Genomic DNA, 27,500 nt, shown 5'->3' with positions numbered 1-27,500 from the left:
TGTCACGCAATGCTGCAAGGCATTTCTGGTGTTCCAAAATGCAATGACGCTGTCGGTGTGATGGAAAGAAGGCCCTAGATCAGATCAAGCGTTAACCGGGGAGGGACAACGCCAGCATAGCAGGTGTTTTGGTGGTGCCGGAGCCCTATCAGTGAGCAGCTGCTCATGTGGTCATTGTCACGAAGCCACACCCACTGTCGTTGTTTTTTTAATTGAACCTTTATTTATCTAGGCAAGTCGGTTAAGAACAAATTCTTATTTACAATGACGGCCTACCCCGGCCAAACCTGGACAACGCTGGGCCAATTGCCTCCCTATGGGTCTCCCAATCACGGCCGGATGTGATGCAGCCTGCATTCGAACTAGGGGTTACGGTGACACCTCTTGCACTGAGATGCAATTAAAAAAGAATAACCAGGCATCCTCTACTGACGGGATGAGCTCAATATCCTTCCAGGATACCCAGGCCAGGTCGATTAGAAAGGCCTGCCCGCTGAAGTGTTTTAGTGAGCGTTTGACAGTGATGAGGGGTGGTTGTTTGACTGCAGACCCATTACGGATGCAGGCAATGCAGCAGTGATCGCTGAGATCTTGGTTGAAAACAGCAGAGGTGTATTTGGAGGGCAAGTTGGTTAGGATGATATCTATGAGGGTGCCCATGTTTACGGATTTGGGGTTGTACCTGGTAGGTTCAGTTCATTGATAATTTGTGTGAGATTCAGGGCATCAAGTTTAGGTTGTAGGATGGCCGGGGTGTTAAGCATGTCCCAGTTTAGGTCACCTAGCAGCACGAGCTCTGAAGATAGATGAAGGGCAATCAATTCACATATGGTGTCCATGGCACAGCTGGGGGCAGAGGGTGGTCTATAGCAAGCGGCAACGGTGAGAGACTTGTTTCTGGAAATGTGGATTTTTAGAAGCTCGAATTGTTTGTCCACAGACCTGAATTGTATGACGTAGATTGCCACTCCTCCCCCTTTGGCAGTTCTATCTTGTCGGAAAATGTTATAGTTAGGGATGGAAATTTCAGGGGTTTTGGTGGTCTTCCTAAGCCAGGATTCAGACACGGCTTGGACATCTGGGTTGGCAGAGTGAGCTAAGGCAGTGAATAAAACAAACTTGGGGAGGAAGCTTCTAATGTTAACATGCATGAAACCAAGGCTTTTACGGTTACAGAAGTCAACAAATAAGAGCGCAAGGGGAATGGGAGTGGAGCTAGGCACTTCTGGGCCTGGATTAACCTCTAAATCACCAGAGGAACAAAGGAGGAGTAGGATAAGGGTACTGCTAAAGGCTATAAGAACTGGTCGTCTAGTACGTTCGGAACAGAGTATAAAAGGAGCAGGTTTCTGGGCACGATAGAATAGATTCACGGCATAATGAATAGACAAAGGTTTGGTAGGATGTGAATACAGTGGAGATAAACCTAGGCATAGAGTGACGATGAGAGAGATATTGTCTGTAGAAACATCATAGAAACCAGGTGATGTCACTGCATGTGTGGGAGGTGGAACTGAAGGGTTAGCTAAGGCAGGGCTAAAGGCTCTACAGTGAAATAAGACAATAATCACTAACCAGAACAGCAATGGACAAGGCATAATGACATTAAGGAGAGGCATGCTTAGTTGAGTGATCATAGGGGTCCAGTGAGTAGTTAAGCTGGCTGGAGACACGGCAATTCAGACAGCTAGCGGGCCGGGGCTAGCAGAAGGGCCTTAGAGGTACGTCGTGACGGACGAAGTCTGTTGTAGCCCCCGCGTGCTGTTCCGTCGGCAGACCAGCCGTTATGGATTAGTAGTGTTGTAGTGTTGTTACCGTGTAGTAAAGGTGCCCAGTCCAATTGATAAAATGCCTTGGACCGCTGCGCCACTCGGGAGTACGTTAGACATTCAGAATGAGAGGGTAAAGGTTATATAGAAATAATGGCCATCAAAATGAAAAATCATAGAACGAAATACTGACAAATTTCTATAAGCCTAATCAAGGTGTAGATTACATTCCAGTGTTCGAACTTGTAAACACGGCTGCATAGAATTTCTAAATGCGACTCCGTGCAGCCAATGGCAATGTCCACAATAGGTATAATGGGCGTATTAGATTATGCTGAGTGGTGGGGAACCGGGCCCTTCACGTCATCGAGTGAAAGCGGTGAGGGAGGAGCACCGTTCTCAAATCAAACAGCCGCTCGGTCAACAAAGCAGCATGGTGCATCGTCCAGAAACATACATATTTTTTCCATAAAATTCATATTAAAATGTTCTGGTGACGGGGAAACTAAGTTTCCTGAAGCATTAAGGTTTTCCAGCCAATTGTGTCGAAAATAGGTTAATTTACTCGAGGCTTTGATCAACAGTGTACAATAGTGGCACCTGCTGGTCAAAAGATTTTAGAGCAACCAAATGATTATAGGTGACGTCCCACACCCTGTAGCGCATGCGCAATGTAGCCTTTTTGTCTTATACCAAACCAATCAGGTCGTTGTTCAACAAAACAAAGCTTTGGATGTCATTGATCACATGCTTCTGATAAAGTGATATAGGCATTGTGTGCTGCTTTGAAGTACACTGCTTAGCGATTTTGACGCATTCCTCAGAGCTCTGACATTAAACGTAACATCACTAGAATTTTCTAAGTAGTTTGCATTGGGAAGACAGATAAAGCGTTTTAATCAAAAGCAAGCATTTTTGCATGGAAAAACACAGACTCCTACTAATTACAACTCGTTTAATTACATCAATTTTGTTTTGAGCCAACTTCGCCGTCGGTACGCCCGGTAGGCAATCAACTTTCACCCAATGCAAATCACACCTACACGGGTGCCCAGATTAATCGAACCCCCTCATTGCTGGGAGCTGACAGCTCTAACACAGTTTCAACTCCGACACCGCCAAAACAACAGCTTTGTAGGTGACGGCCATTGCAAATCTGATTAAATCTTGCCCTTACACAAGTGTTACAGCAATCAGTGACAGAAATGTTGGAGATCACAGGTGTGTCATTGTGTGACAATGCGAGCTGATTGTGCCACTAAGTAAAACTATGGCTAATAATCTATCAGTGCTCAAGCGATCCCATGAGATTCATAGAGATTATCATGGGTAAGTCAATCGGTCAGCCTTTCATAGCCATTAGGGTGACATCCCAGCAAACATGACGCTATTGAATACCTATGTGGGTATTCGCCTGACACGGGCTAGCCAGTCCCTCCAGGAATTTGTCTGGATTTTGTCAAATATTTGCAAGCAAAAATGTTTGACTTTGCTGAGGCAATTCTGACATTTAGCATGTAAATATGCAATGATTTTGTCCAATATGTCGCGAAATTGTGCTAAAAAGGGAAAACGTTTTGTGCACGTGTGGCTTGATTTAATCATATAATGCGGTGAATGTGCAGTGATTGGTTGAAATTGCGAGCCCTCTTTTTGTACTGCAGTGATCGGTCAGTTTCAATGATAATATTACAATGATTTGTCTGTTTTATGCGTAAATAGTGTGGTGATTGGTCAAATTTGTAAGCCTCGCATAATAAGCAGGGAATTGTTGATTTTGCAAAACTATTTGCTGTTGCAGAATCACGGAATCCTGGAGCGATGGGCTAGCTCACACTAAGTCCACACCAGCCCAACACTGGCTAGCCCACACCAGCCCAACACTGGCTAGCCCACGTCAGCACAACACTGGCTAGCCCACACCAGCACAACACTGGCTAGCCCACACCAGCACAACACTGGCTAGCCCACACCAGCACAACACTGGCTAGCCCACACCAGCACAACACAGGCTAGCCCACACCAGCACAACACTGGCTAGCCCACACCAGCACAACACTGGCTAGCCAACACCAGCACAACACTGGCTAGCCCACACCAGCACAACACTGGCTAGCCCACACCAGCACAACACTGGCTAGCCCACACCAGCACAACACTGGCTAGCCCACACCAGCACAACACTGGCTAGCCCACACCAGCACAACACTGGCTAGCCCACACCAGCACAACACTGGCTAGCCCACACCAGCACAACACAGGCTAGCCCACACCAGCACAACACAGGCTAGCCCTCACCAGCCCAACACAGGCTAGCCCTCACCAGCCCAACATAGGCTAGCCCTCACCAGCCCAACACAGGCTAGCCCTCACCAGCCCAACACAGGCTAGCCCTCACCAGCCCAACACAGGCTAGCCCTCACCAGCCCAACACAGGATAGCTCACAACAGCCCAACATAGGCTAGCCCTCACCAGCCCAACACAGGCTAGCCCTCACCAGCCCAACACAGGCTAGCCCTCACCAGCCCAACACAGGCTAGCCCTCACCAGCCCAACACAGGCTAGCCCAAGTCCTACTACCTCACAATGTAGAGGCAGGGACTTTTTTGAATATTTGGAGCATTGTTTGCACACAGGTCTTTCTGTGCAACCGTTACTGAGAAGTTTGTTCCAGTTTAAGTGTTCTGTTGTGTAATGCCCAAATAGGGTTTGATCTTGTACCGTGCCAATGATAAAGTTTAAAAAAAATCTTAAATAACTGTGAGGTGTGGGACACTAAACAGTTTGTCTTGTAAGAAATATATGTATGGTAGTGACAACATGGTTGTCATTCTGATACAATGTGACACATTCACCAAATACCTTTAATGCTTGAAAATGTTCAAATGTATGCATTGGATTGTAATAAATAAATAATACATCAATTCATATTTAAAAACATATACATTGGCATAGGGTGGGGCAGCCCAAATGGGGCCATTATTCTTGCCCACATCGGGCTGACATCATGCTAATGCGGGCATGTTTGCTGGGAAAACATTATTTCAGACAGAGTGAGGGCTGCCCACACTGGGCCAAAGCCTTAGGGACCAATGTGGAGCCAAGGCCCATCGGCTTAATGTCCGCAGCCTTTGGGCCCACATCGTGCCAATGTGGAGCCCATCGGCTTAATGTCCGCAGCCTTTGGGCCCACATCGTGCCAATGTGGAGCCAAGGCCCATCGGCTTAATGTCCGCAGCCTTTGGGCCCACATCGTGCCAATGTGGAGCCAAGGCCCATCGGCTTAATGTCTGCAGCCTTTGGGCCCACATCGTGCCAATGTGGAGCCAAGGCCCATCGGCTTAATGTCCGCAGCCTTTGGGCCCACATCGTGCCAATGTGGAGCCAAGGCCCATCGGCTTAATGTCCGCAGCTATTGGGCCCACATCGTGCCAATGTGGAGCCAAGGCCCATCGGCTTAATGTCCGCAGCTATTGGGCCCACATCGTGCCAATGTGGAGCCAAGGCCCATCGGCTTAATGTCCGCAGCCTTTGGGCCCACATCGTGCCAATGTGGAGCCAAGGCCCATCGGCTTAATGTCTGCAGCTATTGGGCCCACATCGTGCCAATGTGGAGCCAAGGCCCATCGGCTTAATGTCTGCAGCCTTTGGGCCCACATCGTGCCAATGTGGGCATGTTTTCTGGGATGGTTGATGAATCACTTGAAGTGCTGCCAATTGGTATCGATAAGAAAAATGAAAGGAGCGGAATGGAACAAACATGCCTGAGTACTTGGCAGTTAAGTAACAGAAAATGGGTTAAGATTGAACTTTTGACAGTATTTTAACCCCAGTTTTGTTGACTCTTTCAGATGCAGCCCGCTACATTCCCCACAACGGTATGTGAAACTCATCATGGATTTGTTATTGAGGAGTAAAGGAAACTGTCACGCCTTTTCTTACTCTTAACAACTTTTTTTTTTATCTCAGTATGGAACTGGATCTGTGATGCTGCAGAGGAAGTGACCCTTGACCCCAAGACAGCCAACCCTGACCTCTTCCTCTCTGATGACGACAAGCGAATGCGCTGTGGCCTGGAGCGGCGAGACATCCCTAACTGCAGTCGCCGCTTCGACGGCTGGTGGTTTTGCGCTCTGGGAAGCGAGGGCTACATCTCCGGGCGCCATTACTGGGAAGTCGAAGTGGGCGACCGGGACTGGCGGCTGGGCGTGGCTAAAGGCTCCGCCCAGAGGAAGGGTTACAGTCCCCTTAACACACAGACGGGCTACCTCACCCTGAGGCTGGAGAGGGGCTCAGACCTCAAGGCGCTGACGGTGCCCGCCACGCCACTGGCCCAGATGCTGGTCCCCAGAAAGGTAGGGGTCTACCTGGACTATGAGCAGGGCCAGCTCTCCTTCTACGATGTGGAGAAGAGGTCCCACATCTACACGTACAACGAGACCTTCACAGAGAGACTGTTCCCCGTGTTTGGGACTGTAGAGGTAGTGAGGGATCTGGTGATCAGGCCGGCACAGACCAGGGAACCCTGCCTCTGCCCTGGACCCTGTCTCTGGTGATAACGTATTACAGCGTTCTTCAAACCTGGTCCTGGAGAGCTAGCCTGGAATCCACACAGATTATTGTAATAGTAGCAAAATTCTGTGTAAATTCCAGGCTAGTGGAGGGCAGGCTTTTGTTCTCATCCAGCACTATCACACCTGATTCGATGGTGTGATGATTAGTTAATTCAGGTGTGTTAAAACAAGGCTGGAACAAATGCATGCACTCCTTAGGACCTGGACTGAAGAACAGTTATTACCTCATCCCTGTTACACTTTTATTACATTGCCTTCATGCCACACTACTTCAAGGTACAAAGGAACTGTAAAAGAACGTGCTGCCCAAATTACCCAAAGATCTGACATAGTCGATATTTAGTTCAGCAAGAGCTTGCACACAGAAGACACACACAGAAAGACACACACACACACACACAGAGACAGACAGCTAGGGTTTACAGTCTATAGTGTATAAAAGGGATGGTAGAGAGAGTAGCATGCAGTACTTCATTATTCCTCTGATTCTCTTATTCTTAGATTTTCTGATTCTCTTCCTGTCTGATTCTCTTCCTCTCTGATTCCACTGTCCAGCTTGCAAGAGTCTAAGCATATTTTTGGAAGTTACGGTTGATATTGACAGTGTGTAAAATGGTGTGATAACAATGCTTTTTTTCAGTCATCAATAAATTAAGAAAAATCTCAAGAAGATGTTTGTCGGTTTCTAGTCAACAAAGGTGTGGAATTAGGGTTGCAAAGGTAGGGTATATTACGGGTAACTTTCAAAGTCAGTAAACTACCAGAATTTTTGTAACTTTCAGGAATTTTATGGAATTTACCACATGACATCTAGTGGCCTGTATGGGTACTTCAGATTATCACAGGTGTCTAATTATTTCTGGCCTCTGTGGGGCCTTATCACATATAAAATATGATTTAAAAAATATAAAAGCATTATCCTAAATACAACCCATCAACTTAGTGAATGGCATTTGTGTTTAATATGAGGGTTTCAGCATTAAATATCCTTTATTATTTACACATGTTTATATATTTGACGATGTCTTTGTTCATGTTTTGGGGCGCCAAACTGGTGGCAGTTGTGAAAAAAGTAAATAGAAGAGTTAGGGCTCTTAAGTCAGATCCGCTTTAGCCGACATCCACATAGCAGTTGTTTTGCTAGGGTCGGAAATGGAACTGCGTTAGAGCTGTCAAATCCACAAGCGGCTCCTTGCGCTATACCTTTCATTTTATTGAACCTTTATTTAACGAGGCAAGTCAGTTAAGAACAAAATTCTTATTTACAATGACGGCCCTACCTTATTTTGTTTAATGATTTTTAGTTTGAGCGTAATTTCTGTACTTTGCTCTGTTCATCTATCCCTCAATGAAAAACATCCCCACAGCATGATGCTGCCACCATCACGCTTCACTGTAGGGATGGTTCCAGGTTTTCTCCAGCCATGACGCTTGGCATTCTGGCCAAAGAGTTCAATCTTGGTTTCATATTGTTTCTCATGGTCAGAGTCTTTAGGTGCCTTTTGGCAAACTCCAAGCGGGCTGTCATGTGCCTTTTACTCTGGAATGGCTTCCGTCTGGTCACTCTACCGTAAAGGCCTGATTGGTGGAGTGCTGCAGAGATGGTTGTCCTTATAGAAGTTTCTCCCATCTCTACGGAGGAACTCTGGAGCTCTGTCAGAGTGACCATCGGGTTCTTGGTCCCCTCCCTGACCAAGGCCCTTCTCCCCTGATTGCTCAGTTTGGCCAGGCGGCCAGCACTAGGAAGAGTCTTGGTGGTTCCAAACTTCTTCCATTATGGGGTTATTGTGTTTAGATTGAGGAGTGAAAAAGGGAAGGGGTCTGAATACTTTCCAAATGAACTGTACATGAGAATATACAGAAATGCATCTAGAGGTGGTTTATATTCAATCTTTATTAAGTGTAATAAAATAGACAGATATATAAAACAGTAACTGATGAATAGATATGATAAAAAAGCTGTGCCTTATACATTTTTGTTGGTATATTTCTAAAATGTTAATGACTTTCACAACAAACTAATCTTGCCGTGTCTTACTAAGTGTAAGGACTCTTTACAATGGACAGCATTTTGAATTGAACTAAAGCACAACATGGGTTTGAAAATACATTATAAAGACAATACAATATTTTTTTGTCTCAAAACATATACCTATATATCCGGACTAAGTCGTTGAAGTTATGCTAGAATATATTAGTTAGACACAAAAGGTTTTAGACCATAGCACTCAATCAGACACAGTAACGAGACACACTTTAACTAGGAATACCTTAGAGGTTATAACTAATGTATGCGAATTAGCTAAAGCTTTTGTCCAAAGTGACACAGAGTCACAGATGCATATATAATTTTTTTACAGGTGGCATGGGTGGTCCCGGGAATCAAACCCACTATCCCGGAGTTGCAAGTGCTATGCTCTACCTACAGAGGACCATTTATGAATGTAGTAAATGTGTTCACATACGCATGGGAAAAAATAAAGGAAATGAAATATATAAAACCATAGGAAACATATTTTTACACAAACAATACATTGCAATACAGTATTTGGCATCAACATTTTAATTCCATTTCTTCTGACGTACAGAAAACACATCAGTCTAATATATTTGTAATGGCTTTGAGAGTTACCAACAATCTAATAATACAATGAACCCCTACAAAAAAAAACTATTTAAGGTACTGGCAGGCATGTCATCAATTTAACAAACTGCAGCCATGTTGCAGGCACCTAGTCGCCAAAGTAGCCAACCAGTACAAAAAATCTTACCTGCTCTCCCTCTCTTTATCTCTGTCAAAATATATATTAGCAGGAGCCAACTCTACTTTTAACTATTGAGAACCGACCTCAGATAAGTGTAATGGCCTTATCTAAAGCCTCTGGGTGTGGTATCAGGTATAGAAGCAATAGAGAATTACAACATGACATATCTTTGTGGGGGTGGTAGAGTTCTTTGAATGTAAAATGTTTGCGACAACATAGAAACAACAACGACAAAACTAAATAATGAAGAATGAAAATGAATCCCATGACCGATGGAGGAGAGGAGCCATTGTTTTGTAACAGACAGAGAGGAGGACATGTTGGGTACCGTGGACGCCGCCATCTTGTTGTTGACCTTTGACTTCAGGTCTCGTAGAATGACCTCTCGACCTTCTTGGTGACGCTGCTGGTGCCGGCCACTTGCATGCTCCTCTGCACCACCTCCTTCGTCACATGACGTGTCACCATGCCGCTGGTCTCTGTGTGCTGGGTCGTCTTCCCCACCACCATCATACCATCTCCTAGGGGGAGGAGAGGGGGTTAGAGAGATGCTGTGAGTGAGAGTGAGTGAGTGAGTGAGTGAAATGCTGTGGGAGTGAGTGAGAGAGAGCGAGCGAGAGAGAGAAATGCTGTCGGAGTGAGAGAGAGAGATTAAATTGATACACTACCTGAGTAGTATGGGTCGTTGATCATGGTGTGTGTGACGTTGGTGCGTGTGCTGCCCTCTGTAGGAAGTTGGTAACCATCTCTCTTGGTCAAGGACTGACTGCTGTACTGAGATGTACCACCTAGGCCTCCTAGTTGAGACATACTGCCTAGGCCTCCTAGTTGAGACATACTGCCTAGGCCTCCTTGTTGAGACATACTACCTAGGCCTCCTAGTTGAGACATACTGCCTAGGCCTCCTAGTTGAGATGTACCACCTAGGCCTCCTAGTTGAGACATGCTACCTACAGAGAGGAGAAAGAGAATCCTACATTAGTATACAATACAATTCCAAATATACAAACGCATAGAAAACTGGCTTCTAAATATGAAACCGAGTACCGAAACCTTATTAATTTCAATTTAAGCACTAGATAAAACCTTCGATAAAAGAGACTCTTGTAGGACTCTGTCCTCTTACCGTCATCCTGAGACTCGATGGTGATAATGCCCTCCCTCTCGGGGCCGAAGCCCTGGGTCGTCCTGGCCTGAACTTTGAACTTGTACGGCATGTTCTCACTCAGGTCCGGAACTGTCAGACTGGTCTCAGCGCTGTCACCGCTCACCTGGAAGGAACGCATGTCACCTGGGGGAGGGGGGATGGAGATGAAGGGGGACAGTGGGGATCAGACTAGGAAATTAAAGTGGATATGAATATGAAAGTTAAAGATCATTTGATTAGCATTGTCCAATAACAAGTCAAGAAGACCTAGAGATTAACAAAATAGAAGAGTCTTTGATTTTGTCTCTCTCGATCATGTCAATGTATAAATCCTAGCAAATGACTGTTGACAAAAAATCTCTACAATCCCCGAAAACTGATCTGGAGTCAGTGTTCACTCTCACCTCCTCCGTGCAGATGTTCACAGGTGACCACGTAGCCCAGGATGTCTCCGTTGGGTTTGCGGGGTTTCTCCCAGCTCAGCTGCAGTGCCTCGGGGGACAGAGCTGTGAACACCAGGGGGCCTGGAGCACTGGGGGTACTGAGAGTGAAGGAAGAACCTGGGGGAGAAGGGGAGTTAGAGAGGAGAGGTGGAGAGAGTTAAGGGACAGAGCTGTGAATATCAGGGGGCCTGGAGCACTGGGGGCACTTAGAGTGAAGGGAGAAACTGAAGCGGGAAGACAGAGAGCGTGAGGAAGAGAATACATGGAGGGAGTGAAGGAGAGACCAAGGAACAAGGGATTGAAAGATAGAGGTAATTGGAGAGAGCGAAAGTAAATGTAGATTAAACCGGAAACAGAGAGCTAGAGGTCAGAGATTAATCAGCTAACCAAAGGAGTGAGGATAAGAGTGATCCACAATGGCGGGCAAAGATGTATAGCCGATCACCTGGCATTGGTCTGTATAGCTGATTACCTGGCATTGGTCTGTATAGCTGATTACCTGGCATTGGGCTGAGTGGTCTGTATAGTTGATTACCTGGCATTGGGCTGAGTGGTCTGTATAGCTGATTTACCTGGCATTGGGCTGAATGGTCTGTATAGCTGATTACCTGGCATTGGGCTGAGTGGTCTGTATAGCTGATTTACCTGGCATTGGGCTGAGTGGTCTGTATATGGGGCGGCAGGGTAGCCTAGTGGTTAGAGCGTTGGACTAGTAACCGGAAGGTTGTGAGTTCAAACCCCCGAGCTGACAAGGTACAAATCTGTCGTTCTGCCCCTGAACAGGCAGTTAACCCACTGTTCCCAGGCCGTCATTGAAAATAAGAATTTGTTCTTAACTGACTTGCCTGGTTAAATAAAGGTAAAATAAAAAAAAATAAATAAATAGCTGATTACCTGGCATTGGGCTGAGTGGTCTGTATAGCTGATTACCTGCCATTGGTCAGTATAGCTGATTACCTGGCGTTGAGCGAGTGGTCTGTATAGCTGATTTACCTGGCATTGGGCTGAGTGGTCTGTATAGCTGATTACCTGGCATTGGGCTGAGTGGTCTGTATAGCTGATTACCTGGCATTGGGCTGAGTGGCCTCTATAGCTGATTACCTGGCATTGAGCTGAGTGGTCTGTATAGCTGATTACCTGCCATTGGTCAGTATAGCTGATTACCTGGCATTGGGCTAATTGGTCTGTATAGCAGATTACCTGGCATTGAGCTGAGTGGTCTGTATAGCTGATTTACCTGGCATTGGGCTGAGTGGTCTGTATAGCTGATTACCTGGCATTGGGCTGAGTGGCCTCTATAGCTGATTACCTGGCATTGAGCTGAGTGGTCTGTATAGCTGATATACCTGGCATTGGGCTGAGTGGTCTGTATAGCTGATTTACCTGGCATTGGGCTGAGTGGTCTGTATAGCTGATTACCTGGCATTGAGCTGAGTGGTCTGTATAGCTGATTACCTGGCATTGGGCTGAGTGGGCTGTTGGGGTCGACAGCTGACTCTATGGTGATGACTCCCTCCCTCTCCGGTCCCCAGCCTTCCTGACTCTGAGCCTTCACCTTGAACAGGTAGGAGTGGTTAGGCAGCAGGTCCTGCACCACCACGGAGTTGTCTGCGGGGCTGGACATGTTTATACGCTTCACATCACCTGGACAGAGAGACAAAGGGGTTTAGATTACTGTAAAGGGATGCTGGGACAAGGCCATCAGATCTATAACAGTTGATAGGGCTTTCTTCAAATCCTATCAGAAGTCTTCACGGATATACCCGAGGTCTGACAGTATAGTAGTTGACCCTGAGATCACGCTCGGCGGCCACGGACCTCGGATCGGTTTGGTAATATGGAAAACACTGGTCCCAAATGATATGTGAAGAGGAAAACATCCCGATGACATTAAATGTCCTAGGATTTACATTTCCTACGCATGGCAGTTGATTCAGTCAATAGCATTAATGTCTCTCCTCCACCCATCTGCCTCTGTCTGGCTTGAGTTCTCTCTATAGCGAACTTGCATCATTGTTCCCACTGGAGATATGGGATCGGCAATATGGGGCTATTTCACATGAGGCGTAGTGGTTACTTAGGAACTTTTGTCGTTCGCAATGGATGTAAAACACTCTGACCTTCTGTGAGGTGATGGGAAAACTACTTTGAGAAGCTCCACAGTGGTGGAGAGTTAAGACGATCAGAAGTATTTTTATTTTTAAATGTAACCTATATTTAACAAGTCGGTTTAAGAGTGAATTCTTATTTACAATGACGGCCTACCCCAGCCGACGCGGGGCCAATAGTGCGCCGCCCTATGGGACTCCAAATCAAGGCCCGGATGTGATACAGCCTGGATATTATCAGACGTCCCCAAATGGGAACGTTTATAGGTCAACATTTGCACACAAAATAAACATTAACAAACTAAGGGAAAACAATTCACACAATTAAACAATGAATGCACACGAATTAGCGGGAGACAGAGAGCATTCTGCAGAGACAAAACTAGTAGTCTCTTCACCACACATCATTGTGTCCATATTTTAAATTAGGGATGCCATTTCTGAAAATACTAAGCTGTGGTGTAGCCCACAACTCATTTATTTTAGATAGGCCTACAACAGAAAAGGCATGTGAAACGGTTCACTGCCTACCACACAAGCCAAAACAATTCCGCAGGCGTGAGCACCAATAAAGCTGCATTTTGTATTATTTGGGTACGATACAGATCCGACCCAATTTGAATCTGATTCTACCTCATCTCTGACATATTCTGGGTCAGATCTGGTCCACATCGGATCGGGTAATGATTTTCAAATAAATGACTGTGTCCTGTCGATGTCTGATTGGAATTTCACAGATCCAATTCGGTTCGCATCTCAATTTGTGGATCCTATTCACCCGTACCCGACAACTGTGTTCACAGGTTCAAAAATGAAAATCAATATTCTTCTTCTGCACATAATAAAACACAATGTGTTTAGAATGTGACACAAATGTCCATGGGTCCATACCTCCATTCAGCAGCTGGTAGAGAACACAGTACCCTAAAACATCCCTGTCACAGTGGGGCTCCTGCCAGCTGATCTTCAGGGCAGTGGGGCCCAGGGCAGAGAACACCAGCCTGGTGGGGGTGTCCGGGACCCCAGGGGCCAAACGAGCGTCTGGGGGGGGGGGGGGGGGAGAATAGGTCAATGAGGGGGAGAGAAAGAGAGATGGGTTTCGGGAAGGAGGGTGGTTAGGGGTGGAGTCAAAATCACAGGGGTTACATAAACTATTACAAGGTGAGATGTGATTAACGAGAGGTGAGTGAGCGTGATGCAGAGAGAGAGCGAGAAAGAGAACTTTCCCTATCAAAGAAAACATACATCACAGCAAAAAACTGCTTCAGCAACACAAAGCCTTCCCGTCTCACCAGCGATGGGCATGGTAAGCCCTGCCATGAGGCCAAAGTGTATCTTTAGGCTCTGCTATTGTCCCAGTGGTGTGAGAGAGGACAGATGAGTGTGCTGCAGACAGACAGACTCACCCTGGAGCACCCTGTCCAGGTTCAGTAGTGCATCGTTGACATCCTCAGACTGGGTCCTGGCCCGGAAGGCCTGAGACATACCGTAGTCGTACTGACTCTGTGTCTGAGTGGGACTGAAGCCATAAGTACCTGAGAATGCACGGAGCAAGCAAAAATGGAGCAGGAGGAGGAGGACAGGAAAGGAAGTGAAAGAGAATGAACAAAGGAAGGAAGACAGTGAAAGAGGCGAGGGAGTAGAGGATTGAAGTATGGAGAACAACAGGAGAAGAAGAGAGCGACAGTCAGCATAGCGCCTGCATAGCTCTGTGCAGCCACCAACCCCAGTAATCGATGACAGATATCCAAGCCAGCCGCTTCATGCAACTCATCAGTAAGCCTGCTGTAGATGATCTGTATATCTGACATTTATAGCCATGATCGATACAGACAAACAGATGAGCTTCTTTCAGGTTTTAACAGTAGAGGTCAGAAAGATCTGAAAACTGTGATGGCATTTTCCTTAGCAAAGACCTCCTTGTCAAAGACCTCATCTAAATTGGCTCGTTGTAGCCTCATGCCTGTGACCTGTGTCAGTGTGAACTGTAATTGATCGGCTCTTTACACTCAGAGCTGAAAATATGCTTTCAAATATGCTTAAAAAAATATGCTTCAAATTAATTTAATCTTACTTTGGCCATCTGTGTATCCAGACAATCCACTGGACAGGTCTCCTATGATGATGGAATCTCGGATGTTGTCGTCATACTCATAGTAACCTCTGTTTTCTGATCGCTTCCTCATGACAACATTCTCCGTGCGCGTCCCGCCCCCAATCACCTGAGTGCGGGAGAGAGAGTTTCCTCCTGTAGGAGAGGAGAAGACCAGTGATGACAACTACCAAATACATAGATACTGAACAATAGAATTATAGCAAACAGTACATTCTGAGTGCAAGGTTGGCAAACTTCTGGTGTCAACACATTTCCCATTTAAACTCTAAATCTCCAAGTTTACTGAACTCTGTTCTGGTGAAGACAAGCCAGCTGGAATTACTTGCCATTGTCATATCATTGTAAGTCAACAGAAAGATTCAAAAGCTGACACATTCTGCATCCATCCGTACCTTGTCCAGAGAGGTATGTTGTGGTGGACTCCATGGACATGGACCCCCCGGCCCCCCCTCGGTGGCTGGAGCTGAGGGTGGACATGGGAGACACCTGGCTGTAGCTGGATGAAGACATGTTGGTACTGCGCGACATGGAATTATTTCCCCCGGGGAAGAGGAAGTTCTGTTCCAACCTGCCGTTAATTGGTTCTGAAAGACAAAGATGAGGAGACCCAGAAGAGAAGAGAAAGAACATCAAGAACATTCTGGAACCCAACATAACTCAAACCAAACATTCCGGAACCCAATATAACTCAAACCAAACATTCTGGAACCCAAATCAAACATTCTGGAACCCAACATAAACCAAACCAAACATTCTGGAACCCAACATAACTCAAACCAAACATTATGCAACCCAACATAAACCAAACCAAACATTCTTGAACCCAACATAAACCAAACCAAACATTCTGGAACCCAACATAAACCAAACCAAACCAAACATTCTGGAACCCAACATAAACCAAACCAAACATTCTGGAAACAAAATAATTGATTTAAGTACGTTAATAATAGCGGCAAATCACAACAAACTGCAAGAGAAACACCCTCCTTAGACTGCACACAGGGACATACATACATTTGGTATCACCACTTCCACAGCCATGAGAAGCCTTTATACATCACCAGGTCACCCGTGATACAAAACAGTATTAGACGTCCATCCATGTCTGAAGACTTCAGGAGATGACGTGAAAACCGACCACTAGGGGCAACAGTGAGCGCTGTTACCTTCAAGTAGGTTTGGGTTTTGCTAGGCCTTGTGGATGGGCATATGCATCAAAAGGTGTAAAAGGTAGCATGTTTTAAATGCAGCAATAGAAAGTTGTTTTGGAGATTTTTTTTGTTTTAAGCCTATCCCATACCTTAACCATTCGGCTTTAATGCCTAACCTTAGGATTTTGAAGTTAATGCCTAAACTTACCCTTAAACACTTTGTCGTTTGGAACAACTTCGAAATTTGAAATTGTAGAAACATGGATGAACGTGTAATTCTGACGTGAGACTGTGAGAGCTTGTTGCATATACAAGCCCTACAACCTGCCTCCTTCCCAGAGCATCTCTCCACATAGAGGTGTAAAGAGTGCAGACAGGAGAGACAGACAGGAAAATCCTGTCATGACCATCAACTGGCGGTGGGGCAGTTGATGCCTGGAAATGAAGACCCTTTTGGTGGGAGGGTTGAGGTGCAACAGGGGAAGAGGCCAGACCAGAACCAGGGGTAGGGGTAGATTGGAGGACGGAAACATGATGTTGATTAGAGATCTGAGGACTTTGTGCAGACGAGAGGTGGTGGCATAGGGGGCACTGGAGCTGCATTGGGAGATTTGTGCCCGGCGTACACAGTAGCTGGCATGCCATCTCTGTATCTGTCTGTCTGTCTATCCAGGGCGGTCTTCACCTTGATGGGGTATCTGTGTTCGGCTGGGTCGGGGGGTCTCGTCGCTGCTGGTCTCTGTGTCTGTGCTGAGGTGGTAGGGGATCACATCCACATGCCTTTTCCAGGACACCGAACGCAGGTCCAGCTTGGAACCCACCAACTTGATAAAGCCTTGTTATGGAGAGGAGAGGCAGGCGGAGGGGGAGGGGGGGGGGGGGTATTGATGGTTGGCATGGCAGTTGTTTTTGTGAAGCGAGGTGATTAGAAGGAGTTGAGAGAGGAGGAAAAGGAGGAGGCTGGATGTATGTAGATTCTGTGATATCTAAACTACAGAGCAATAATAGGAGCGGTCTGACTGGCAAGATGAAGCCTTGAAGAAGAAAATGAAGACTGGTATGAAGACTGGCATGATAAAACCCGAAGCCATGAAGAAGAAAATGAAGACTGGTATGAAGACTGGCATGATAAAACCCAAAGCCATGAAGAAGAAAATGAAGACTGGCATGATAAAACCCAAAGCCACGAAGAAGAAAATGAAGACTGGCATGATAAAACCCAAAGCCACGAAGAAGAAAATGAAGACTGGCATGATAAAACCCAAAGCCACAAAGAAGAAAATGAAGACTGGTATGAAGACTGGCATGATAAAACCCAAAGCCACGAAGAAGAAAATGAAGACTGGCATGATAAAATCCAAAGCCACAAAGAAGAAAATAAAGACTGGTATGAAGACTGGTATGATAAAACCCAAAGCCACAAAGAAGAAAATGAAGACTGGTATGAAGACTGGCATGATAAAACCCAAAGCCACGAAGAAGAAAATGAAGACTGGCATGATAAAATCCAAAGCCACAAAGAAGAAAATGAAGACTGGTATGAAGACTGGCATGATAAAACCCAAAGCCACAAAGAAGAAAATAAAGACTGGTATGAAGACTGGCATGATAAAACCCAAAGCCATGAAGAAGAAACTGAAGACTGGCATGATAAAACCCAAAGCCACGAAGTAGAAAATAAAGACTGGTATGAAGACTGGCATGATAAAATCCAAAGCCACAAAGAAGAAAATAAAGACTGGTATGAAGACTGGCATGATAAAATCCAAAGCCACAAAGAAGAAAATAAAGACTGGTATGAAGACTGGCATGATAAAACCCAAAGCCATGAAGAAGAAAATGAAGACTGGCATGATAAAATCCAAAGCCACAAAGAAGAAAATAAAGACTGGTATGAAGACTGGCATGATAAAATCCAAAGCCACAAAGAAGAAAATAAAGACTGGTATGAAGACTGGTATGATAAAACCCAAAGCCACAAAGAAGAAAATAAAGACTGGTATGAAAACTGGCATGATAAAACCCAAAGCCATGAAGAAGAAAATGAAGAAGAGACACCAGTTGTGGATCTGATGGTCTTGTGAGATGTAAAATAAAGTCAGTTTGTTAAAAGATACTTCAGAGAGAGAGAGGGGGGAGAAGAGAGAGAGAGAGAGTGAGAGAGCGAGCGAGAGAGGGGAGAAGGAAATAAATATAGAGAAAGAATGAATGAAAACAGAGACAGAAAGTGATAAAGAGAGCGAGAACGATGGAGGAAACCCTCCTATCTGTCAGCCTCAACTGTGACACATTAAACCCTTTTTTAGGATTCTCTTTCTTTCTCTTTCTGCTTCAGTGAGCAGATGACTGGACTACAGAAGATGGATAGACATGTCTCTTTCAGATCAAAACAGTGAGCTTCATCCCCATTAGCTGTTACTTAGCAACAGCTATTCTTCCTGGGGTCCACTCAAAACACAATACAACTCCCAGGACACAACTGAAGCTAGACGGCAAAGAGATGTCAGGAAAGGTGGCGTAGTCTGCGGGTACCCACCTTCGTCTGAGACGCTGGGTCTCTTGGAGTCTGTTGGCGATCTCATAACCTCACTGCTGTACATCAGGTAGCCGTCGTACTCATCCCCCGCCTCCGCGTCCACTATAGGTATGTCTGGGATGATAGGGACTATAGGGAGGAGAGGAAGAGAGATGGATCAACGCCTCGATCACACCGACAGCATCATTGAGTTTTGGTACACCAGAAGTACATTGATTTCCAATGGAACGCTGCATTTGCTGTTCAGAATTGTGTTGCAGAGGAAGTTGCAGTGCGTTCGGTGTGGTGCATACGTTTGATTTATCCAACGTATGAGTCAAACTGTATGAGTATCCAACGTATGAGTCAAACTGTATGCGTAGACGGCTTGACAGAAATGGTAGCAGAAGGTAAGTGTTGAACTTCTGTTGCACACACATCCAGACGATGCTGTGTATTATTTTGCGCAACGAGGTGGTCGGTGTGTTCGAAGCGTAAGACAAGCTTCTCTTGAAACATTAGCTTTCTGGTTTGCTAGACACAAATGTTGCAGCAGGTAACAATCAAGATCATACTAGATGCTTTCTAGACGGAACATCCTTTCTGCTCTTATTTACTCACTGGACATGGGTCTGGTGGGCTGGGAGGCCAGGTTGATGGTCGCTTCTTTGAAAGGACCCCAACCCACGCTGTTCTTAGCCCGGACCTGATAGCAGTAAGTCTGGGCCGACTGCAGGTTCTCAATCAGCAACATCCTCTTCTTAGGGTTGTCTATCTTCACCTTCTTAGCTGCACCCATCGGCTCTACAAAGTGAAGAGAGAGGGAGTGGAGAACGTGTTAAAGCTCGGACAAACCAATAGCATTTCCTGGCCTGAGAGTACTTAGTATCTCTAAACAGAGTGCCCGGCCATCATTTGCAAACAGAGAGCAAACCAATTTACCATTAGAATAGCATGAAAATGTTGTCAGTCAGACTAAACACAGTGAGCCGAACGACCAGCAGACAAACGGCAGATCAACATTCAGTGTGGTGTGTGTGGTTCTTTAGAATGTCTTGGAAGCACAGACGTCACTCCGAGAAATTCTGAGATCCTTCTGATTTGATAGGTCACTCACTCGTGTCGTCATTGATGGGCGTGTAGAGAACCTCGTAGGCGGTGATGACACCATTGGTCTCGGCAGGCTCCGCCCAGCTGACCTGAGTGACAGTTGGACTGATGACGTTAAACGCCAGACGACCGGGCTCACTGGGGACTGGAGGAGAGGGGAGGAAAGAAAGTAGACAGGAAGTTAATCACAAGGTACGAAGGAAGAAAACTACCTACACAACGTTTGAGCTTACATGCTGTGTCAGACCCAACAAACGTTCAACTGAGAAACAAAAACGGTCCACAATCCTAGAATTGTAGTGTTTCAAAGAAAACATATGCAGTCCATCTTCGACAGGAACAGGATGTGACCTCACTCACCATCCTCCAGGGTCTTACAGGGCACCATGTCGCTGTAGTTTCCGTCTCCCAGGGCGTTGTAGCCACACACCTTCGTCTCGTAGTCACAATAGGGGTACAGGTTGGTCAGGTCAGCATGGTTTGTCTTTACATTCATCGCAGGGGGGGCATCAGCCTCAGGATCCCCATAGATCCAATACTTCACCTGGTGACCAGGGAGAATGAACCATCATAAAGGGACCACAACCTTTATTTCTATATCTACTCCGGATATATTTTGTACGCTTTATTTTCAAAGTCATATTTAAAACAGCAGTTCAAAGTTGAGTGAAAGCGAAGGAAAATAATCTCCCATTTTCCACCAGTAAAAGTTGCCAGGTGTGTAAACTATTGAGTTCCTCTGTTGATGACCGATGCTCCTTACGGAGTAAAGGGTTTAAGTCAAGGTAAGTCCTGTACAGTGGCGGCTGGCGGAAGGAGCTATGGGAGGACAGGCTCATTGTAATGGCTGGAACAGAATGAATGGAACTGTATCAAACACATCAAATATACATTATTATCGTTAGACTCCGTTCCATTTATTCCATTCCAGACATTACAATGAGCCCGTTCTCCTATAGCTCCTCCCAACAGCCTGTATGACAGTTCCTCTCAGTACCTTATAGTTCAGAGGGTGGAATCCTGAGGGGGTTCCTTACCTTGTAGTCCAGGGGGTTGGATCCTGAGGGGGGTTCCTTACCTTGTAGTCCAGGGGGTTGGATCCTGAGGGGGGTTCCTTACCACGTAGTCCAGGGGGTTGGATCCTGAGGGGGGTTCCTTACCTTGTAGTCCAGGGGGTTAGATCCTGAAGGGGGGGTTCCTTACCTTGTAGCCCAGGGATTTTCCTAAAGGGTCCCAGTTAAGGCGGATGCTCCGGGGGCCGGTGGCTTTGGCCTTCACGTTGGTGGGAGAGTTGAGACGACCACCAGGAGACGTGGCTGTCTGGTTGATGAAGCCCGCACTCTTCTCCATCTGGGCATTTTCTGGAAGTCCTGAGGGGATGAGAGGAGGGGGAAAAGAGGGGGAGAGGGGGAGAAGGGAATAGAGAGGGGGAGGAGTGGGGGAGAGGATGGGGGGAAGAGAGAGAGGGGGAGACAGAGGGAGAGAGAGGGTGGGCGGGAGGGAAGGGGGGGTGTCAAAAAGGGTTGGGCAACTTATTTTAGTGATGCACACTTCTTGCATCAGATTCCTTACAGATACCCAATACTGTGTGTGTGTGTGTGTGTGTGTGTTTCAGTATCTGCTTCTCTGTGTAATACCTCCATCAGTAATAGTGACCATCGTTGTCTTCCTCTCTCCGACCACAGCTTTCGTACTGGGGTCAAACAGTTCCAGTTGGAAGGACTCTGGTTTCACCGGGCCAGGGTGCGAGCGTGGATCGATCACGATGTTCTTCTCGGTTTCCCCGGGACCAAACTTTAGGGGGCCGGACAGCTCGAAGCGTTTAGCGTTGCGGGTCCTCCAGTGGACGGTGGCGGGCCCCTCCTTATTGCGGGTGCGGACCACGGGGATGGAGTAGGTTGGGTCGGCGGTGGAGAAGTTCTGGGTGCTCTTCATAAACATCACCACACTGGGCTCTGAGGGAAGCAAGGGGTGAGGAGGTTTGGTACGGCCATGTTAGAGAGGAGGAAGTTACGGCTGGCTTTCCAACCACACATTAGCCAAGCTCTCAAAACCCATGGTAACAATGTCTGGGACATGTTGTGCAATTGTGTCCTGATGGAACAGAAACATTGCTACATTAAAACTCTGGGATAACCTAAACAGTATAGTTTATTATTCACCCTGGACCCTGTCCTCTCACCTGGATGATCAGTGATGGTGACAGTAGTATATAGCCTCTCACCTGGTTGGTCAGTGATGGTGACAGTAGTATATAACCTCTCACCTGGTTGGTCAGTGATGGTGACAGTAGTATATAACCTCTCACCTGGTTGGTCAGTGATGGTGACAGTAGTATATAACCTCTCACCTGGTTTGTCAGTGATGGTGACAGTAGTATATAACCTCTCACCTGGTTGGTCAGTGATGGTGACAGTAGTATATAACCTCTCACCTGGTTGGTCAGTGATGGTGACAGTAGTATATAACCTCTCACCTGGTTTGTCAGTGATGGTGACAGTAGTATATAACCTCTCACCTGGTTGGTCAGTGATGGTGACAGTAGTATATAACCTCTCACCTGGTTGGTCAGTGATGGTGACAGTAGTATATAACCTCTCACCTGGTTGGTCAGTGATGGTGACAGTAGTATATAACCTCTCACCTGGTTGGTCAGTGATGGTGACAGTAGTATATAACCTCTCACCTGGTTGGTCAGTGATGGTGACAGTAGTATATAACCTCTCACCTGGTTGGTCAGTGATGGTGACAGTAGTATATAACCTCTCACCTGGTTGGTCAGTGATGGTGACAGTAGTATATAACCTCTCACCTGGTTGGTCAGTGATAGTGACAGTAGAATATAACCTCACCTGGTTTGTCAGTGATGGTGACGGTGGTTCTGGGGTAGCGTCCTAGCTTGGCTCCCTGTCTTGGGTTACTGAGGTCCATGACAAATTGTTTGACCTGTGTGTCCTTCAGCAGACCGTCTCCCTCTCCCATCTCCAACAAACGAACAGGGACAGTCTGCTGGGTCTCCCCTGGCCCGTAGGACAATTCCCCATCCACTGTCACATAGTCCTGGTGAGAGACGGAAGAGTAGTTATGAGAATGGAAAAAGATAGTAGCTTAGACGAATGAAGAGTGTGATATCTCTGTCTTATGGTATGTGTTACCTTCTTGTCCTTGGCGGTGAGGTCTCGGGTGCGGTAGCTGACCTGTGCGTGTCCATCCTCTATGATCTCTCTAGTAATGGGGATGTTAGCCACTTTGTCCTGTCGGCTGTAGGTGTACGAAGGCTGGAGGAACGACATAACACTCTTGGCTGAAGAGGAGAGAGACACACAGTTTTTAGCTAACTAAGGTGAAGGGAAGAACACAGAATAAACCAAAAGAATAAACACATTCACTGGAAATCAACGGTCTATAATGCAGTATGGTTTTGAAGCACCGTGTATATGCGTGTAAGATTAGAGAGGTCAGGGGTCAGATAAGATATCTCTGATTGGCTCTCACCGTGTTCTTTGATGATAGTGATGCTGACGAAGCGTTTCCCTATCTCAGCGATGCCCAGAGGAACGTCCACCGCCTCCACCTGCAGCTGCTTCTTATCATCATCTTCCTCCTTGACGAAGAGCGGCACGTGCACATCCACCGTCTCCACCCCCTCCTGGAACTCCACGGCACCAGCCGCCTCTGCAGAGAGCCAGACAGAGAGAGGGAGTGAGTTAGGAACTCCCAGACACACAGACACACAGACACAGACAGACACAGACACAGAGACACAGAGACACACACAGAGACACACACAGACACACACACAGACACACACACAGACACAGACACACAGACACACAGACACAGAAACACAGACACAGAAACACAGACACAGAAACACAGACACAGACACAGACACAGACACACACAGACACACACAGACACAGACACACACACAGACACAGACACACAGACACAGACACAGACACACAGACAGACACAGACACACACACACACAGACACACACACAGACACAGACACACAGACACAGACACAGACACACAGACCTCTGTCTGTGGCCACTGTGTAGTAGCCCGGCACCACTTTGAGATCCTGGAAGTTTCCAGACTGGACGTTTTTCTCAGTCAGTTTGACGATGTTGGGGTAGCTGGAGCGAGGAGCGGACAGAACGGTGTCTACGATGGCGTGGTCAGCTCTTTTACCAGCATTTCTCTGTAATCTGAAACACAAAGACAATATCCGTAATGATGATATGAGAAAACATGAATTAGACAACATTCAGAAAAAATGACTTTATTGTAATAAATTCAGGAAGTAGTAAAGGTTGAAATTAGTGTCTCACCTAAATGTGGTGTTCTGAACTCTCTGGGTGCCAGGAACCTGCTTGTACACTTCATTCAGCTGAACAGAGAACACACACAACCCACTGTCACAAGGATGAGCATAGAGTAATGTATACATACACAGCTTGCTCACACACACACACACACACACTCCCTTACACACACACTCACGTTGTCATCGACCTCCCTGCGTAGCAACTCAGTGTCTCTGGCGTCGGAGCGAGACAGACTGTCTGTGAACAACCTGTTCAGACGCAGAGACAGAGGGAACTGGACTATAGATGGAGGAGAAAGAGGAGGTGGGGAGGAGGAGGAGAGGAAGAGAAGTGGAGGAGGAGAGGAAGAGAAGTGGAGGAGGAGAGGAGGAGAGGAAGAGGAGGAGAGGAGGTGGGGAGGAGGGGAGGATAAGAGGAGGTGGGGAGGATAAGAGGAGGGGGAGGAGGAGAGGAAGACAAGAGGAGGAGGGGGAGGAGAAGGAGGAGGAGGAGAGGAAGACAAGAGGAGGAGTGGAGGAGAAGAGGAGAGGAAGAGAAGTGGAGGAGGAGAGGAAGAGGAGGAGAGGCGGTGGGGAGGAGGAGGAGAGGAAGAGAAGGGGGAGAAGAGGTGGTTGTTTAGGGTTCGGTTTTCACAACAATGTAAACCAGGAAGTTCTAGTGATAACTCCAACCAATAGGAGAGCTGGAATTTGAAACATTTTACACTCACTGGTCTCTTTGGGGTTGGGCTGAACCTGCGCAAGCGGATGATTGGGCGATCGGTGGACATTGTCGGTGATCTTCCAGCGAACCACGTCGGTGCTCTTGGGTGGGCCGGTCCTCACTAGGGGCGTGTCTAAGTGGTCAGAGGTGAGCATGGATTGGCGGAGCATGTACTGATTTTCCTTAAAGCCAACCATACGACCTGAAGACACAGGGACACACATAGGAGAACACGTGTTCAATCACACAATGTAACACGGCCTGGAAACATGGTACAGAAACTGTAACAGGCACAGAAGGATATTTCATGAGTCACCCACCTCTTCCACAGCATGGCAGCAAAGCAAGACAGGACTGAAAGAGAATGAGAGAGGCAAATAGAGAGATTATTTCCTTCATAGTATGGCAAAGGCCATGGTTGGTTGTTTTAAAGGTCATGTTATGGTTGTGTCTGGACATTACCTTGCAGCAGGCGCAGTACTTCCAACAGCAGAGCGACAGTAGACCCAGCAGTAGCATGAGGAACATGATGAGAGGGATCAGCCACAGGAAGCCAGCAGGGGGACAGTCTAAGGGGACGGACCACAACAACATCACAACCAGGATGCAGGTCACCACGCGGTGAGCTCGTCCGTAACAGAGCAGGCAACCCCCATAATGGTATTGACGTCATATAAACCAAGGCAGAAAGATGTGAACGTTGTCTCACCTTTCTTCTTGAGCACTTGGACCTCCAGGTCCTTAACAGTCTGGTCCTCAGGGTAGTCCACGGTGTAGTGGTACGTACAGTCGTCATCCTCGTCGCGGAAACTACACGCCTCAATCACCTCTTTATTTTCCTTGAGCTCTTCCACCATGACCACTTTGAACTGGCACTGGTCACACTGGTCGCTGTCCTTCTTCTCTCCGGTCTTCCAGGCCTGACACTGGACACAGCTCCTCTTGTCCTCACACATCCCCAGCTGGGCCTGGAAGTTAGCCTCGCAGGTGGGGGTCATGGCCAGGCCAGAGTCCTGGCACTCACAGCGACCACACTTACACACACCCCGCCCGTTACAGACGCCCTGAGAGAGTTGGGGTTGGGGGTAGTGGTTAGATCAGTCATGACCAACAATATTGTAGAAATCTGGAATGAGAGGGAGAGAGAGAGCGCGAGAGACGGAGAGAGAGGGAGAGAGAGAGAGAGAGAGAGAGACAGAGACAGAGAGAATGAGAGAGAGAATGAGAGAGAGAGAGAGAGAGAGAGAGAGAGAGAGAGAGAGAGAGAGAGAGAGAATGGGAGAGAGGGAATGGGAGAGAGGGAATGGGAGAGAGGGAATGAGAGGGAGAGAGAGAGAGGGAATGAGAGAGAGAGAGAGAGAGAGAGAGAGAGGGGGAATGAGAGAGGGAGAGAGAGGGAGAGAGAGAGGGAATGGGAGAGGGAGAGAGAGAGAGGGGGAATGAGAGAGGGAGAGAGAGAGAGAGAGGGAATGAGAGAGAAACAGAAAGAAAGGAAGAGACACAGAGAAACAGAGGGAGAGAGATTATGTAGTGCTCACCCCTTTCGTGTCCAGACAGGTCTGGTTGCTCATGGGACACTCACAGGCCGGTCCCTCCCAGCCCTCTGCACACGCACACTGGCCCATGAAGCAGCGACCACGGTCTAAAATGGAGAGAGAGACAGAGAAAAGGTTAGAATCTACTTCAAGTGCTACACATACACCCACATAGAAGTTTAGGGACCACAAACGGTATTGATGACACAGTTGTCTACTCCTTACGACAGCCGCATTGTTGTCTTCCGAGAGACAGCGTTATTCCAAAGCGATGTGACGAGCTTGCTGTCTGAGACCGATGACAAAGGCCCCACACTCACCGTTGCAGAGGAAACCTCCGTATCGTTGACACTGGGACTTGTCAAACTGACAGAGGGACCCCTCGTACTGGTCCGTGTTGTAACAAACACACGCTCCACACAGGCAATCTCCTCGGCCAGAACACGGCTCCTCCACGCCAGGACCCCGACAGGAAGTGCCCGGATCCGTCGACGCGCTGGCAGAGCAGTTACAGAACGGACCCAGCCTGGGGAGAAAGATTTACACTAATGTTCTGTCTCTACCATAGTAGTGGATGTATATCTCCTCATCTCACTACCATAGTAGTTGATGTATATATCTCCTCATCTCTCTACCATACTAGTTGATGTATATATCTCCTCATCTCTCTACCATACTAGTTGATGTATATATCTCCTCATCTCTCTACCATACCAGTTGATGTATATATCTCCTCATCTCTCTACCATACCAGTTGATGTATAAATCTCCTCATCTCTCTACCATAGTAGTGGATGTATATATCTCCTCATCTCTCTACCATAGTAGTTGATGTATATATCTCCTCATCTCTCTACCATACCAGTTGATGTATATATCTCCTCATCTCTCTACCATAGTAGTGGATGTATATATCTCCTCATCTCTCTACCATAGTAGTGGATGTATATCTCCTCATCTCTCTACCATACCAGTTGATGTATATATCTCCTCATCTCTCTACCATACCAGTTGATGTATATATCTCCTCATCTCTCTACCATACCAGTTGATGTATAAATCTCCTCATCTCTCTACCATAGTAGTGGATGTATATCTCCTCATCTCTCTACCATAGTAGTGGATGTATATCTCCTCATCTCTCTACCATACCAGTTGATGTATATATCTCCTCATCTCTCTACCATACCAGTTGATGTATAAATCTCCTCATCTCTCTACCATA

At 46.8% G+C, this 27,500-nt stretch overlaps 2 protein-coding genes across 3 annotated transcripts in view; one reads left to right on the top strand and one right to left on the bottom strand.

Annotated features, from left to right (window-relative positions):
* LOC110491317 (butyrophilin subfamily 1 member A1) overlaps positions 1-7,011 on the top strand; it is a 24,001-nt gene extending 16,990 nt beyond the window's left edge. The window contains exons 8-9 of the mRNA XM_036946099.2: positions 5,622-5,648; positions 5,740-7,011. Coding sequence (XP_036801994.1) covers positions 5,622-5,648; positions 5,740-6,326 — 614 coding nt within the window. The 3' untranslated portion in view covers positions 6,327-7,011. The remainder of the gene's footprint in view (positions 1-5,621; positions 5,649-5,739) is intronic.
* Positions 7,012-8,220: 1,209 nt separating this feature from the next.
* Positions 8,221-27,500, bottom strand: part of LOC110492816 (integrin beta-4) — a 31,939-nt gene continuing 12,659 nt past the window's right edge. The window contains exons 13-39 of one of the 2 annotated variants that reach the window (XM_036946097.2): positions 26,596-26,801; positions 26,279-26,382; positions 25,450-25,804; positions 25,203-25,309; positions 25,061-25,094; positions 24,748-24,942; positions 24,214-24,317; positions 24,042-24,100; positions 23,746-23,918; positions 23,198-23,377; positions 22,858-23,006; positions 22,555-22,762; positions 21,340-21,657; positions 20,906-21,072; positions 20,063-20,246; positions 19,710-19,847; positions 19,214-19,396; positions 18,614-18,742; positions 15,316-15,507; positions 14,882-15,055; positions 14,214-14,342; positions 13,699-13,848; positions 12,155-12,343; positions 10,661-10,816; positions 10,236-10,400; positions 9,778-10,059; positions 8,221-9,630 (exon numbers count right to left, since the gene is read on the bottom strand). In XM_036946097.2, the coding sequence (XP_036801992.2) occupies positions 9,473-9,630; positions 9,778-10,059; positions 10,236-10,400; positions 10,661-10,816; positions 12,155-12,343; positions 13,699-13,848; positions 14,214-14,342; positions 14,882-15,055; positions 15,316-15,507; positions 18,614-18,742; positions 19,214-19,396; positions 19,710-19,847; positions 20,063-20,246; positions 20,906-21,072; positions 21,340-21,657; positions 22,555-22,762; positions 22,858-23,006; positions 23,198-23,377; positions 23,746-23,918; positions 24,042-24,100; positions 24,214-24,317; positions 24,748-24,942; positions 25,061-25,094; positions 25,203-25,309; positions 25,450-25,804; positions 26,279-26,382; positions 26,596-26,801 (4,588 nt within the window). In that variant the 3' untranslated portion in view covers positions 8,221-9,472. The remainder of the gene's footprint in view (positions 9,631-9,777; positions 10,060-10,235; positions 10,401-10,660; positions 10,817-12,154; positions 12,344-13,698; positions 13,849-14,213; positions 14,343-14,881; positions 15,056-15,315; positions 15,508-18,613; positions 18,743-19,213; positions 19,397-19,709; positions 19,848-20,062; positions 20,247-20,905; positions 21,073-21,339; positions 21,658-22,554; positions 22,763-22,857; positions 23,007-23,197; positions 23,378-23,745; positions 23,919-24,041; positions 24,101-24,213; positions 24,318-24,747; positions 24,943-25,060; positions 25,095-25,202; positions 25,310-25,449; positions 25,805-26,278; positions 26,383-26,595; positions 26,802-27,500) is intronic. The other variant, XM_036946098.2, reaches the window with a different exon arrangement.

Source organism: Oncorhynchus mykiss, chromosome 16, assembly GCF_057628025.1.
Source record: "Oncorhynchus mykiss isolate SJ-2025 chromosome 16, ASM5762802v1, whole genome shotgun sequence".
NCBI lineage: Eukaryota > Metazoa > Chordata > Actinopteri > Salmoniformes > Salmonidae > Oncorhynchus > Oncorhynchus mykiss.
This window is presented reverse-complemented; position numbering and strand designations above follow the sequence as displayed.